Source organism: Apus apus, chromosome 10 (genome assembly GCF_020740795.1).
Source record: "Apus apus isolate bApuApu2 chromosome 10, bApuApu2.pri.cur, whole genome shotgun sequence".
NCBI classification, from domain to species: Eukaryota; Metazoa; Chordata; class Aves; order Apodiformes; family Apodidae; genus Apus; species Apus apus.
This window is the reverse complement of record NC_067291.1, coordinates 4,078,544-4,092,932: the sequence shown is the minus strand read 5'-3', so window position 1 is coordinate 4,092,932 and position 14,389 is coordinate 4,078,544. Positions and strand designations below refer to the sequence as shown.

Here is a 14,389-nt window from a genome sequence, read left to right as displayed (position 1 = left end):
TTGATTAAAAAAAATACATATACACAGTGAAATTAATTCTCACTAAAATGAAAGGTAAATATAAAAGGATGCAAGTATTTAACGAGGTTTTTTGCTGTCAAAAAGGTACTTTTGATATTGTGTGAAATAAACAACAAAGACAGCTGTTTACATTCAAGGCTTTAAAATATGTAAGTTGGAAATTTTCCTTTAGTAGCTGTTACTCCACTTATTTGCAGAAAAATGTCTCCTTGTAATGCTTACTTAGATTATAGTCAAACTTTGATATTTCAGCATCAAAGCCTTTAGAAAGCACATGCTGTTGTCGCAATTTTTTCTCCCTTTAAAAAAGATATTAAAGTTAAAACTTATTGTGATTGAGGAGATTTTGTTATTTTAAGTGATGCCAAATATGTTCCCATTTTTATTCACAACAGTCCTGAATTTGAATTATTTTCCTCCCTTTTATTTCAATGAAATTAAGCAGATGTACACCTCAGGATCAAAGGTTAGGAAATGAGGTGCACAAGAAGAGTAATAGTCTTAGAATTTGAACTTAAAACATGTTTTTGATTGAGTGGATGTGTTTGGGTTGATGCTTTCCTTTAACTTGAGGATATAAGTGCTGATCAGAAAAACCCTATACTATCCAATACACAATTTTCCAATGTAGGGAACAGCTTTAGAGACTCTGAAGAAGGCAAAGACTTAAATAAAAGACATGGAGTTACATCAAGGTTTTAGAATACTTTAGACTTACAATCCTGGGACATACACAACCCACCAAGCACAATTCACATGCCCTCTTCTGGCAGTTTCCCTTTCCAAAATCACAGCAGGTTTTGCCAGTAGATCATGGTCACCATTTTTCTGGTGCCTCTTATTTGCTCTTGTCATTCTGTCATTAAGCACGTGTATACTATGCAAATGCAAACCAGCTATTTTGTCCCAGCAATATTAAATCTGAGATCTCCCTGAAGCAACAAACATACTGCACACACTCAGATTTGCAGTATTGCATCTGCACACTAAGACTGAGGGTTTCCAGTAGTAAGGGAACTTACTGCACACAGAGAGTACACAGTACCTAACTGTGAGCATACACAACAGCAACAACATGAATGAGAAGCAACAAATTTATTACTTGTGCAGAAAATGACCACCCTGTGTATGCCTGGTAAGCCAGAGAACCACCATTAATGTAAGCATACCGTCCTGGGTACACACACCACACCCAGTGATTTCAGAAGTGCTGAATCTCTTCCAGATATATTAGATCCCAGCCATGAGAAAGGATGGGGCAAAACCAAATAACTCCTTAATGTTAATTAAATGGAGGAAACAGACCTAAATTATTTTAAAAAGCATTACTGGTGCTTTATAATATAGTTACAAAGCCACATATTCCTGATGTCACATGATAACTTCCTTGCTTAAAATACCCACTTGTAGATCACAAACAGCATTTAAAAATCCTATTAGGGAAACCTTAATCCTACTTTAAAGACTTCCTTGTGATGTGTAACAGTTCCCAACCCTAAGTAATTGCACGAATACTTCCATCATCAGTTCTGACTTGGCTTAATAAAATTATTCAGAAGCTGCCATCATGCTGGTTTCAGTCCTATCACATCTACCATACATGCAGGACTGACCAGGATAGCAATCTTAAGGTAAAGATAGGACTAAGAGAGTCTGGCCACAGAAGAAGGAAAAAGGGGTGAATAAGGCAGTGAAGGAGAAGGGAGAGGGACAGAGATCAGAGGCCTAGATAGCTCAGTTGGGTCCAGGAATTGCAGCCAGAACAAGCTGTGACCTGGTTAACATAGCTAAGTGATCTACATTTAAACTGTAGGCTTCCATGGTACTGCATCCCAGTGCTACGTTGACAGGTGAGACCAGGCTTCAGGTTGTGCTTGACTCAAATACAGGCAATCAATCATCTGCTTCAACTGATGTAATACCAGATGTACTACAGGTTAATTTGAAAACTCCTGAAAGATTTTCAACAAGGTAGAACAAAAATACCAGCATCATATATAAAACTAACATTATGTAACATTTTCTTCATACACAGTAAAGTCTGAAGAACTGGAGATTTAGAGTCTTACCCATCTGTCTCTTGAGGATGACCTAGTCTGTATAAGTTCCATGTTCTTGCAGGCAAGCAAACGACTCCGAACCTTATAGACACAACGGTACACTTCTGCCAAGGCTTTGCCAGGTTGGTACCTACCAAAAAGAGACCCAAAAAGGAAAAAAATAATGCAATCTTTCTTTTAAAAAATGGAAGTGAAATTTTGAAAAGAAGCTTTTAAGTTACTTGCCTGCTTTCACCACAAGCTTGGCTAAGTAAACTTGTATGTTTCAGAAGAGCCCCAAGAACAAATCTGGACACTGTATCTAGAAGTGATTCATTACTTAAAGTTGCAGTATCCCAATCTGAAAATAGAAAGGATTAATCAGAACTGGCTTCCAAAGAACAAATATATTTTCATCGACATAACTAAAAAAACTTCCCTCATTTAAATCTTGCAATTTAGAAGTAGTTTTAATGCTTAAGAAATGAGTTTAGCACCAATATCTCATAAATACACTGCTTCAGACAAGATGTGGTTTGGTCTGCTCAAGATACTTCAGCCAGGCAGCCAAGGGGGCACACACAGACTGCTACCAGGGACTCCAAGAGCTCCGCTTGGGGTGAAAACTCTCTCCCAAGCAAGGACACTGAACTGGAGCTCTTCTCTTCACTGAGCCATTGCTTTACATGGAACTTGTTTAGAAACACTGTATTTTAGACTTTCCACTCTTCTACATGTGGTTGAAACCATACAAGAATTATTTCACAGACTCACTTATGACTAAAAAGCCTGATCTCCAGTAGAAAGCCAGCTATTAACACAAAATTCACAAGCTTCAGCACAAAATTCACTGCTAATATTAACAAGATACATTTTCAGCTCTCAAAATTAAGGGTCGTCAAGTATTTTCAGAAATGGACTTTCTAATTTCAAAATGTCTTCCCCACTTTAACAAGAACCATTATGAAAATAATACTGTTCTACTATAAAATAACTTGAACTGCCAAAGCTCCACAAGGCAGCATAATTATCCATTGGGAAGCTTGAGCAGGAACCCAGATTTTAGGCATGAAGAACCATTAATACTGTCAGGTCAGCCCCCCAGGGGCTTGAAACACAAAAGATGAATGATGCCTCTATCCCCTTTCCCCACCTCTCCTCCACATAATTTTTTCTTTATAATTCCACATTTCACCCTGCTCTACTAGGAAAACAAAACCACTAACAACTGAGCAAGCAAACAAGAGTACCTTTTTTTCTAGTTAGGAGGGAAAAAAGAACATGTTGCCAAATACTGGCATCAGTTTCTGCTAGGCATGCAGTTGGAGCATGCAGTTAAGATTTTAACACACATACACACGTATGTTCTGGTTCGGCTGGGACATCACAGGCCAGGCATGGTATGTGGGCCACTAGCAGTTGGAGTCAGCTAGGAGCTTAGGCTAGGAGGGCCAAAAACCAGGGCAGCCCACTCCAGCTGGCAAACAGGTAAATCCCATACCATAAATGTCATGATCATTATGAAGGAGGAAGTTTACCAAGGAAGGAGGGCTCCTCCTGTTCCTCTCAACGGTCACCGTCCCTGGAGGGGCTCACTCAGCATTCTGCTCCTGAGGACTGCTTTCCTGTTTATTGTGACTCCTGTACATCCACTGGGGTGCATGTAACTTTGCGTATTTCATAATGGCATTAGTTCTAATATTAGTTTTCCTGTTTCATTAAACCTATTTTCATTTCAACCCATAGGTCTCCCCTCCTTTTCCTGATTCTCCTTCTCAGGTGGGAAGAGGCCATCAGGTGATAGAACAACTGCTATAGTTTTGCCCCAGATAAGGTCTAAAAAAAGACAACGTATTTTCAACATCTTACCTTTACTAACAGCATAGTCTTGCATACTGATCCAGAGGCTCCTTGCTGGCTCTTTTGTACAACCCAAGGCCAAATCAACATAGACAGAAATTTCAGGTCTCAGCTTATAATCAAATGGCTTCTGCTCCTCATTTCCAGACAGGGCCACTTCTAATAAGGAGCTCATGCATTTGTCTAATAGAAGGGAAATATTTCAGAAGTTAAACTCTGCCAATTTTCAGGATTACACGCCTCTGTATAAAAGAATAAAACAGTTTTCACTCTCCCCTTAATAAAAAAAAAAAAAAATCAAAACATCTCATTGTCCAACTACAAACTCACATTAGATAAGGACTAAGGTGACTTAAGAGTTACAATTTACCTAAAATGTACGAAGATTTAGAAGCACTACCCAACTCTGCCTCAGTAGCATAATTCTGTATGATTAATTCTACCTGAGCTACATAGCCATGTACTTGCAATTACTGTATCTTCAGATGAGATCATTTCAAAATAGTATGTATGCCCTGTGAATGAGTCTTGAAGTAGTCTTCGCAGAGTCAGAGGAAGGAGGAGATATGAACAAGAGATGTGACCAAGGAACAGGCCACAGAGAAGCAGAATCAAGTGCTTATTCAGATAGGAAGGGGTATCTAGAAATACTAATGCTGAGTCCTGTTAACAATTCTGGTAGATCAAAGGGATTGAAGTTTGGTGTTAATAGCATTATTTCTAATTAATAAAATTTCCACTTTTTAAGTAGAATACTATTTAAGATAATATATTTCAATAATAAATATGAACAATGGAGCCCCTCATCTTTCTGTTAAATGCTGAGCACCTAAGAGTGAAACATTTAAAATTAACTCAGTGAAGTCTGCTACTTCTTGCACAGAGAAATTGCAGGTTTTTCATTCATATGCCTTTCAAAGACCTTTTATTAACTACAGCATATAGTTAAATGTAAGTAAATCCATTTTAGATCCATTTTTAAAGTTTTTTGTATTACTATATAAATAGACAAGAATACTGAAATACAAACCCTAAGGACACAGACTGGTTCCAACATCATCAGAAATTTCAAAGCTCAACAAAAATATACACAAAGACAATTAGACACTTGCATTCAACAGCTTACCAAGATGAGGAATATCCATTTCCACTCCATCACTGAAAAGTGGAGTTTTCAACCAATAGGCTGTATCTTGCTCCTCAGGGGACACTGGAGGTCCCTGAAGCATGCCACCAAGACACCTCCCAATGAGCAAAGCCACAGTTCTCTCCAGATCAACAAGCCATACCCAAGACTGGGCAGGCTGTGGTAAGGGCACTCCAGCAGGATCAATTAACTCAGGGCCACCTAAAAGTATTAGCAATGAATTGTCAAATTAGTCACTGTTGCTGTTGAAAACAATTCCAAAAGTAGTAAAATTAATGGCAAATACTGTTAGTATTTCCCAGTTAATAGCAGATTTGTCCCTCAGTCAACAATCTGTAAACTGAAGAAATACCAGTTAGGACAAACAGATGACTTAACATTATAACTTCAGCAGCAGCTGAGCCCACATCACCATTCATGGTACAACTGTTCATACTCAATGAAGTGCAGGCTCTTCTAAACTCTGCTCCAAAACCTGTTTTGTCCAACACGTAATTCTTTGTACTCTAATAAACGTGCACGGATAAAAGATACAACTGGAAACACACACTTAATAAAAGCAGAAAACTTTGCCAAAAATATTAATGAAAACTGCAGCAAAGGGCAAAGTAGTATAGCACCTCCTATCACAAATTTCAGTCACTTTACCTCTGTTGTTGTATTTCTGTTTCATTGGCACCAGAAATATCTGATGGCACGTTTAGGAATTTAGCAGGTAACTAATGATTCTAAGGTAAAATCCCATTACATCACAAAATGGAAAGCAAAAGTAAAATTTAGATATTAAAGTAAACACATCATAAGAAAATAATCTGTTGGCTGCATCAGGGCAAGTTCAGACTGGATGTAAGGAAAAGGTTCTTCACTGAGAGGGTGGTCAGTCACTGGAACTGGCTTCCCTGAGAGTGGTCATGACACCAAGCTTGTCAGAGTTCAAGGAATGTCTGGATGACTTTCTTAGTCATATGGTTTAGTTTTGTTAAGTCCTGCAAGGAGAAGGGAGTTGGACTCGATGCTCCTTATGGGTTCCTTCCAACTTGAGTAACTCTGTGATTCCAAAATAATTGTTTCTTTTTCAGGGAAGGAATGGTATTTCCATGAACTACAAACTCAGTATTTTCACTTCAATATGTATTCCCATATTCCTCCTCAAGCCAATATGTATTCTGAGTTAACAGAATAAAGAAGTTTGCCTGCAGGTCAAAGTATTCCACAGCAAGGGCTGGTAATACCTCCAAGAAATTGAAAAGGATATATAGCAAGACACTTGGCTTGAAAAACCCATCATCTTTAAAGATAAAAAACTTCCACTATAAAAAGACAACATGCCATTCTTTATTTTTCTGACTAACAGGGTTAGTTATGACACTTACCATGAAGTGGCCACTGCAATTCCTGATCTTCTAAAAGGGCAGCAGCAGGTAACAGCCTATTAAGACGATCTAAAGGTGGCAACAGATCTAGCAGGTAACTCAACAAAGGCCGAGCTACTGAGACGGGCAGTAACAACAGTGAGTTGACAATCTGAGAGAGCATACTACCAGCTGCCGATACATAAATTACATCTATAGAGAAAAAACAAACTATAATTCAGAATATAATTGTATTCCAAACATAAGTCAGAAAGAAGTGCATAAAAAAATCTTAGCTGTCTCAAAATAACTCAACCTTACATGTTGAATTGCAGAGTTTGTTCGATAATTATGAATCCATTCCATATTTTACTTCTGTGCTTTTTTGTAATGTCAAAAAAATGTACTTTTAAAAAGAGAAATCTAAAATTAATAAAACTGAAGCAATCACAGAGGCAGTATCCTCTCTATTCTCTATTTTTCGTATATGCAAAAATCACAGAACTGTCATGGTTGGAAAGAACCTCTGAGATCACCGAGTCCAACCATCAGCACAAAGCCACAAAAAACCCAAATGTTGTATCAAACCCACGAATCAGATCCTTTGCCTGGGCAGACATTTAAACTCCTCCTCTGGGGGAGGCTTGGGATGTCTACTTTATGCAGCTATAGGAAAAATAAGGTATTTTAGTATTCAAATCTAAAAACCAAAATTTGGCCTGAGCTTATGGTGCCACTATTACTGATTTTTCCATTAACATTTACCTCTCAGTTTTTCCCCAACACTACCATTCCAAGAGCTTTCCTTAAGCAGTGTTGCTGAACGGGAATAGATATCTGTAGCATGGGGCAATAAAAGCTGAAGGTGTTTGTGAAGCAGTGCCACACTGCTGGAATTCTACAAGAAAAAAAAGAAACAAAAGTATTATTCTGTAAACATATTTAAGAGGTTCACTACTTAAGTAAGTTTAGCTTTCACACACTCAAAAGATTTTCAAAAAGAAATTTCATGCATATTGAAATAATTTCCCCTTCAAAATGATAAAAATAAGGACACTCACCTCACTAACACTGTTGATGTGGCAATAAGCAAGTAACTGTTTCTGCAGTGAACATAAAAGTTCATGAAGATGAGCAGGTTGGCTGTTTTCTGATGATGATGTACCCAGTAAAAATTTATCACTGTTTTTTTCCAGTTCTCCAAAGGCTTGGTCCTATCAAGACAAAAGGCGAAAAAAACCCATTAATTCTGCCGCCAAATGCTGTAATACTATCACCTTAAAAAGAAGCTTTTTACCTTTACCATGTGCATCTGTGATTATTAACAAAACAAATGCCAAGTGGATCATGGGATAACCAAACTTGAAACTACAATGGTTGAGAATGTCACAGAAGTGATTTAAGAGCTGTCAAGCAATCATTTCTATCCTAAAATGGGTATTTCCAGATGCAGAAATATTTTTCCGTCAAGTCATCGAGGGTAACTGGATGAAAGAACTCAGTCCCCACCCTGACCCCCAAATCATGTTAATTTAAGTAGTAACTCTTTGTAAGGTGTTGTGGGCTGATACCTAAAATGTTTCAGACTAGAACTGTTCCTTGCATTATCTGAGATGGCAATTAAAAGACCAGAAGGTAAATAGCTACTTCATTCTGATTTCTATTGAAAAAATGAGTTAGTTGGTAGTAGGAAAAATACAAAGTAGATAGCTCAATCTACATGACTGGTGGAGGTCTAGAGAAAAGAACAAAAAAACCTACCAACCCTCCACCTCAGGTGATGCCAGAGAAGTAAAAATCTTCAAGTTCTTTTCAGTGTTGTATTTACCTGGCTAGTTGAGTAAAAAGGTGAAGGAGCCAGTTACTTGCTCTTACAGTCCCCCTAAATTTTTCATCAGCTTCTATCATTATACAGCAATCTGCTTGACACACTAGGTATAATAAGATGATTGACATGTACTTGCTAACTATTGTAAGGCAGTTACCCTAGTGAAGTTAATTAAAACTAATTCACATTCTTGGTGTCTGTCCATCTTTCCCTGCTGGCTGAGATCATACTGACAGAAAGGGGTCCAGACAATCTACTTACTGATGCTCTACATTCTATCTTGAAATTAATTTTGAAACCAAAGTAAGAGCAATAAAATACTTTAGTCAGCTATGAAACCATTTACAGTTAAATAAGCCAAGTTCAATAATAAATTCCACTACAATAACTTGAGAACCATAAAGCTAGACGTCATGTAAATTACTTTAGTCCACTTCAGGATAAATACATACAGCAATACTACTTCAGATAAACAAAAACAGCCCTTTCTAAGTATTCAACAGTATATTAAATAAATAATTACAAGGCCTATACATACTGTATAAAATCCCAAGTTTCTTAGAAGAGTCTTCATTAAGATTTCAGCTAGGTGAGTATCTGGATGACTGCTCTGGACAGCATATGTTTGATCAGAGAGATTTCCATAGCTGATACACAGGGAGGATGTTTCTGTGGCATCAGATGGTGAGCTATAGCCAAGCAGGGAAGCTACGTGGGTGTGATCCTGCAAGCTTGTCAGAATAATATCCAATTGCATTCTCTAAAGAAAAATGTTTAGACACAAGAAACACTCTGCATTAATGAAGATAAACAATGAGCTAAGAAGAAAAAAGCATCAGGCCTAGTTATGCAATTAAAATATTCTAATGAGATGTGAAAATAAGCTAGAAGAGTTTCAAAAAAATCCAAGTATTTTTTTCTGCAGATTTGTAGTACTAGGGAACAGATAAATATACTGAATTGTAAGACCACACCTAGCAAAAATCTGAGAGACTGATTAGACATTGAATCAAATATTTTTTCCAGTTTGTCCCAGTTACTGATTATTGAGGGAGGTGAGGGGGAGGCTGCCCCTCACCTAGAACGGACCAAGGAAGGTGGCAGATGCAGAATAATAACCTCGTGACCCTCAACTTCAGTATTGTTCCTCACTGTTGCTGGTTATGATTCTCGAAAAACCTTAACTTGCTGTACCCTAGTAATTGATGGGTTGTAGTTTGTACCAGTACTAATCTTCAGAAATCTTTAGAAAATCAGAATTGGAAGATTCTTCTTCATGATTTCAGGATCAGTGCACATCAGTCTATTCCAGAGTGTACAAAATAAATAAATAAAGGTTTTGACCAGGATCCTGTTGTACAGAACTAAACAAGAGTTTATCTTGTTTTTTTAACCTGAGACTACTGTTGAAGCTTCAGTTACTACTGCCCTCTAGGACAGAAACAGATGTTCCTTGAATTTCTTTCCTCGCATTTGTAGAACACTGGGCAAGTCTCCTAACCTACATCAATTCCCATTCTTTACATGCAATAAAAACAGAGGAAAAAGGAACATCCTAGTCATCTTTGCAAAGCAGGTTGAACTACATGAACTACTAGGAAAAGCATTATACAAGTATTCTTCTCAGAAAAGTTTATTTTCTGTTACCAAGACTTGCTAAATCAGGCTCAAAAAAAATCTAATCTCTAAATCTCTAATCTTGTACTGATATGCTAACACAGCAATTCCTAATTTTTCTGTAGCAAAGCTTCATGTTGAGAAAACATATAGTGCTCCTTAGCTCACTAGATTCTGATTCAGCCAGGCTACAGATTTTGTTAAGTTGGGCTTCACACCAATAACATGCTTGCACTCTGAAAATGAGGCTCATCTCACTGACAAAGTGTTCCACCAAATTAAATAAATACACAATTGCTTTCAAAACACGGCATATATTTATCTGACCTTACCTGTCCTTTTGATAAGCTTTCCCATCTATCAGGGCCTTGGGGTAGAAGAGAATGCAGCAATTCCATTCTCTCCCGCAAGGGAGGAAGCAGCATAGTCGCTCCTACTGACAGAGTCTCAATTACAACCTAAAATCAAGAGTGGAAGAAATTACTACTTCAGTGGAGGGGGAAGCATCAACTCAATTGTACCTTAAAAAATAAAGTACCTCACAAATGATACATTAACAACATCCACTTGATTTCATTTACCATCAGAATTTAATCACACAATTGCACATCAAACTTTCATTCTATAACGCGAAGGTATGTGGCACATGAAGGAGCCAGAGAGAAATATTGTTAAAACAATACAAAATTCTTTCTAGGTTGCTGTTTCCTGCAAGAGTGCCATCTGAGGAGAAGTTACTCAAGTTAGCTACTCAATCCACGACATTAACAGTTTAGGCTCATTATTACAAGTAATGATAATTCAAATGTTACAAAATAAAAGCAGCTTTTAAAATTCTCATGCAAGCATTCTCCTTTGCTTTCAGATCATAAAAAAGTGATAGTGATTAAATGTTTTAACTTCAATGAGTAAAACTGCTAAGTCAGAACTGTGTTAATCCAACTGCCAAGTTCAGAAAGTCAGACAAATCTCTGATTACATAGTCAAAGAAAAAAATAAAAGAGAATAGCATGATTTCTGCATGTAAACAAAAAAAAGCATTACTAACCTCCTGAATTTCATCAGGGACAGAAGAGTCCATCAATCTGAACAGCAAATTTCGAAGAGGACCTGCCTGCCGGCCAAGAATGCTCGTAGCTACACCTCCAGCCAGTGCAAGTGCAAGGTGATTAGAAAGCAGCTTCAAACACAACTTAAGAAAATTGTGATGTTCCCTGTAAAAATAAATATATCGCTCTTCATCTATCCAGTCATTAGCCTTATTCCCTTCCACCTATTTCTGCAGGAAGCTTTTAATGCTCATATGATTTTGCATACCAGAAAGATAAGTAAATTACAACTGGGACTTTAAAGAAACTCCTCAGAAAACCTACTGCAAATCTGCTTAAAAGAACAAAACCAAAACCAGAATAAAGAAAAGTGGTTGAATAAAGAACAATGGTTCCAAGAGGCACTCAGTTTAAAAAAGCTGTCCCATGAAATAAAATGCAAAATCATCCCAAAATACAGTGACAGGTAACTTAAGTTTCTCACATAAACCAAAAAATAAACCTTCTAAGTAATAAATGTAGTCTTCTTTCAGAAGATTTAAGAGTACAATGAGCAGACTAAAACTGAAAAGTCACAATATTAATTTCTAGTCCTCTTAAAAAGAAAACTTTTGAAAAACTTTGTAGCAAGGACAAAAGAGTCACAAAGGTCTTATATATTTATAGTGTTTTTCACCAACACAGTGAGGAAACTTAACATTTTGCCTTTTTTACATATATTTAAAACATCACCTTTGGTGATAAGACTCAAATCTGGAAGCTGTACTGACAATTACTGACGATCTGTCAAGAAGCTGTTTTAGTCACCATGGCACTATGAAGCTAAGCTTTTGTTGCATTTCATTTTCTGGACCACTGTCCAGAAAAGACCAATTTATGGAAATGGATAAAGGCTACCTGAATCCAAAGCAAAGAAAATGCTTCTTGCATAAATATTCCAAACGTGACTGAGTTTTCATGTCTATGAATGCTCCATGTGCGAGAAGCAGTTTGAATTTTCAAAAGTAATGGAATACTTTATTTAAAAACAAACAAACAAACCAAAAACCAACAAAAAACCCAACCCACATGAAACTGATCATGAAATATCCCTAACTGTCCATAACTAACCTCTGTATGTATCACTGTATCAGAAGCTAACTGCTGTAACTGTAATATTGTGCCTCATTACCAAGTTTCACAAACAAATTTGTTGCTGAAAAAACTGAGCTTTCTCCATTTTGTTCATTCGGATGGAAAACAAGTTATGCTACTTGACACAACCAGAATAACAGAGTCATATATGACCTTTAAAAAAGATTCTCAAGGTTTCTGAACTATTTCTGTTTCTCCAAGGATGATCAGACCTAGAGCTGCAAGAAGGAAATAGTCTCACAAGCCAAGAAGACTTGAAGAAAAATAACCTTTCCTTAGATGGAAACAGGGTTTTATCAGCGCATTGATCCCAGCTCAAAACAGAATGGCAACTATACATCTCCTGGTCTGAGCACCATACATACGTTAGTCAACGACTGAACGTATAGATTGATGGAGTATCACATGAAGAGGGTTTTTTTTTCCCTAAACTTATCAGCAGATTCAACTCAGTAAGCATCCACTCAAACTGGTTACTCGAGGAAGAACTTGCAAAGCAGGACTAATGCACAGAAATAGTAAATGCATTTTGACTATATAGAAAAATGTGTTTTAAAAGGTAACTCTGAAAGAAAATATTTAATTCAGTACATAATTAAAAAAAAATCCAGACAAAAGATTCTGCTACATTTGAGGCACTGAAAAGCTCCTGTGTTATACAAACAGCACCTAAAAGAGCAAACAAACCGGACTAGCGCTTGTTAAAGACTAACCAGGACTAAACCACACACCACTGCTGTGAAGAAAAAAACTTGTAACAATCCAGAACAGGAATATGCTGTATATACCTTGATGTAGGAAAAGGAAGAGGGGGAACCTCACTGTTAATTTTGTCACAGTAGTGCTCAAGGAAAGAACGAAGATGCGAAAAGGTACTTTCTTCAAGGTCCACACAATAGGGTCTGTGCCATGCCACAACCTGCCTGCAATCAAACAGCAAAATAAGTTAACTACTGAAAATATTACAACTGCATTAATAAATTGGCAGTTTAAGTAGGTCAAGTACATGCCTGACCAAACCAATATTTTTGTTAGAACAAACTGATACAATTGAAGCACACTAGCTGTCTGATCCTTGAAGGTATTTTCTGCTCATTCTGCTCTCATTTCTGTACAAGTCTTTACAAATCAAACACTCACTCATGAACAAACACATCTACAACGCCATAAATATCAATATAAAGCCATATGTACTTTTCTGATTTGTGCAAAAACTGACCAGTACTTACAAAACAAGTTTTAGTACAAATGCTGGATGAGACTGATAAAATACAGTGAGAATTCAAAAGGGGTAGTACCATTTCGTCCTATTTGACCCTCACTATTTTCTTAACTGATTTTTCTAAGATAGTTCCCTTTAAAACAGGGAATTTGAAATTCTTCCTGAATTATCTTCTAAATACTGAGTTCTTCTATTCCTTTGTGTTAGTCCATATATAAATCCAATGTTTAGATGTTCACTTCAATCTCTTGCTCATGTCTTTGGTGTAACAAAGTATTAATTACTTTAGTTATTGAATTTTAATAACCAAACTATTTACTTAGGTACCTGTTTTCAGTTTAGGTTACATGTAACCATTCAGAAATTTGTTAAAATGTTTAAATTCAGGCCAGTAATTTGTCTAAACCTCCCCATTTCCCCAAGTCTTGTGCTTAGTTTACTCCTTGATACAGTAAACTGCCTAAGCCATAAAAAAAACCAGCTGTCAGAAGCTCAAAATAAAAAATACTGAGTTGTTTCTCCTCCCACTGCTGAACTTGTAATTTCTTAGTAAACAAAGATGATTTTTGTCTACAAGATTAAAAAAAAAATCTTCATCTACAAAGAACTAATATCCAAATCCTTGATGTTCCTCAATTTTCACTTGTAATCTGCACAGTTTAAAAAGAAGAAACGAGATGAAGAGAAAAGAGAGAAAGAGAAAGAAGAAGTGAGAGAGGAAGAGAGAAGAAAAGACTGGAGTCCAAAACATTACAAGCAGAATACTTGAAACATATTATGTGGGGTAAACACCTTCCGGAAAGAGTTACATGTATCCCAAAGCAGACTTGGATAAAAAAATTTTATACCTATCCGCCATTGTCATTGTTACCTGTCCCTTGGAAGAGCTGTCCAGGCAAGGCTATGGGATGTTCCTGCTGAAATCTGCTGAATGGCAACTCCATCTAACCCACTTACTTTCTTCGGTTTAGTAATGGGACCGGTAGAGTTTCCCTGACCACACTGTCCCATTGAATTGTTACCCCAAGCATAAACTTCATTATCTATAAACAGAAATAAAAGTAGAAAACAAAACCTGAGAGGCAATTGTTTTTCATCAAGAAGATTATGTATTTTTACA

General features: G+C 36.9%; 1 protein-coding gene across 6 annotated transcripts in view; it reads right to left on the bottom strand.

Moving 5' to 3' along the window:
- Positions 1–14,389, bottom strand: part of HERC1 (HECT and RLD domain containing E3 ubiquitin protein ligase family member 1) — a 93,461-nt gene that overhangs the window by 53,872 nt on the left and 25,200 nt on the right. For all 6 annotated transcript variants that reach the window (XM_051628451.1, XM_051628450.1, XM_051628456.1 and 3 more), the window contains exons 10-21: positions 14,141–14,312; positions 12,836–12,970; positions 10,913–11,078; positions 10,197–10,322; positions 8,786–9,007; positions 7,481–7,633; positions 7,185–7,317; positions 6,441–6,632; positions 5,047–5,268; positions 3,930–4,103; positions 2,307–2,421; positions 2,091–2,211 (exon numbers count right to left, since the gene is read on the bottom strand). In XM_051628451.1, coding sequence (XP_051484411.1) covers positions 2,091–2,211; positions 2,307–2,421; positions 3,930–4,103; positions 5,047–5,268; positions 6,441–6,632; positions 7,185–7,317; positions 7,481–7,633; positions 8,786–9,007; positions 10,197–10,322; positions 10,913–11,078; positions 12,836–12,970; positions 14,141–14,312 — 1,931 coding nt within the window. The remainder of the gene's footprint in view (positions 1–2,090; positions 2,212–2,306; positions 2,422–3,929; positions 4,104–5,046; positions 5,269–6,440; positions 6,633–7,184; positions 7,318–7,480; positions 7,634–8,785; positions 9,008–10,196; positions 10,323–10,912; positions 11,079–12,835; positions 12,971–14,140; positions 14,313–14,389) is intronic.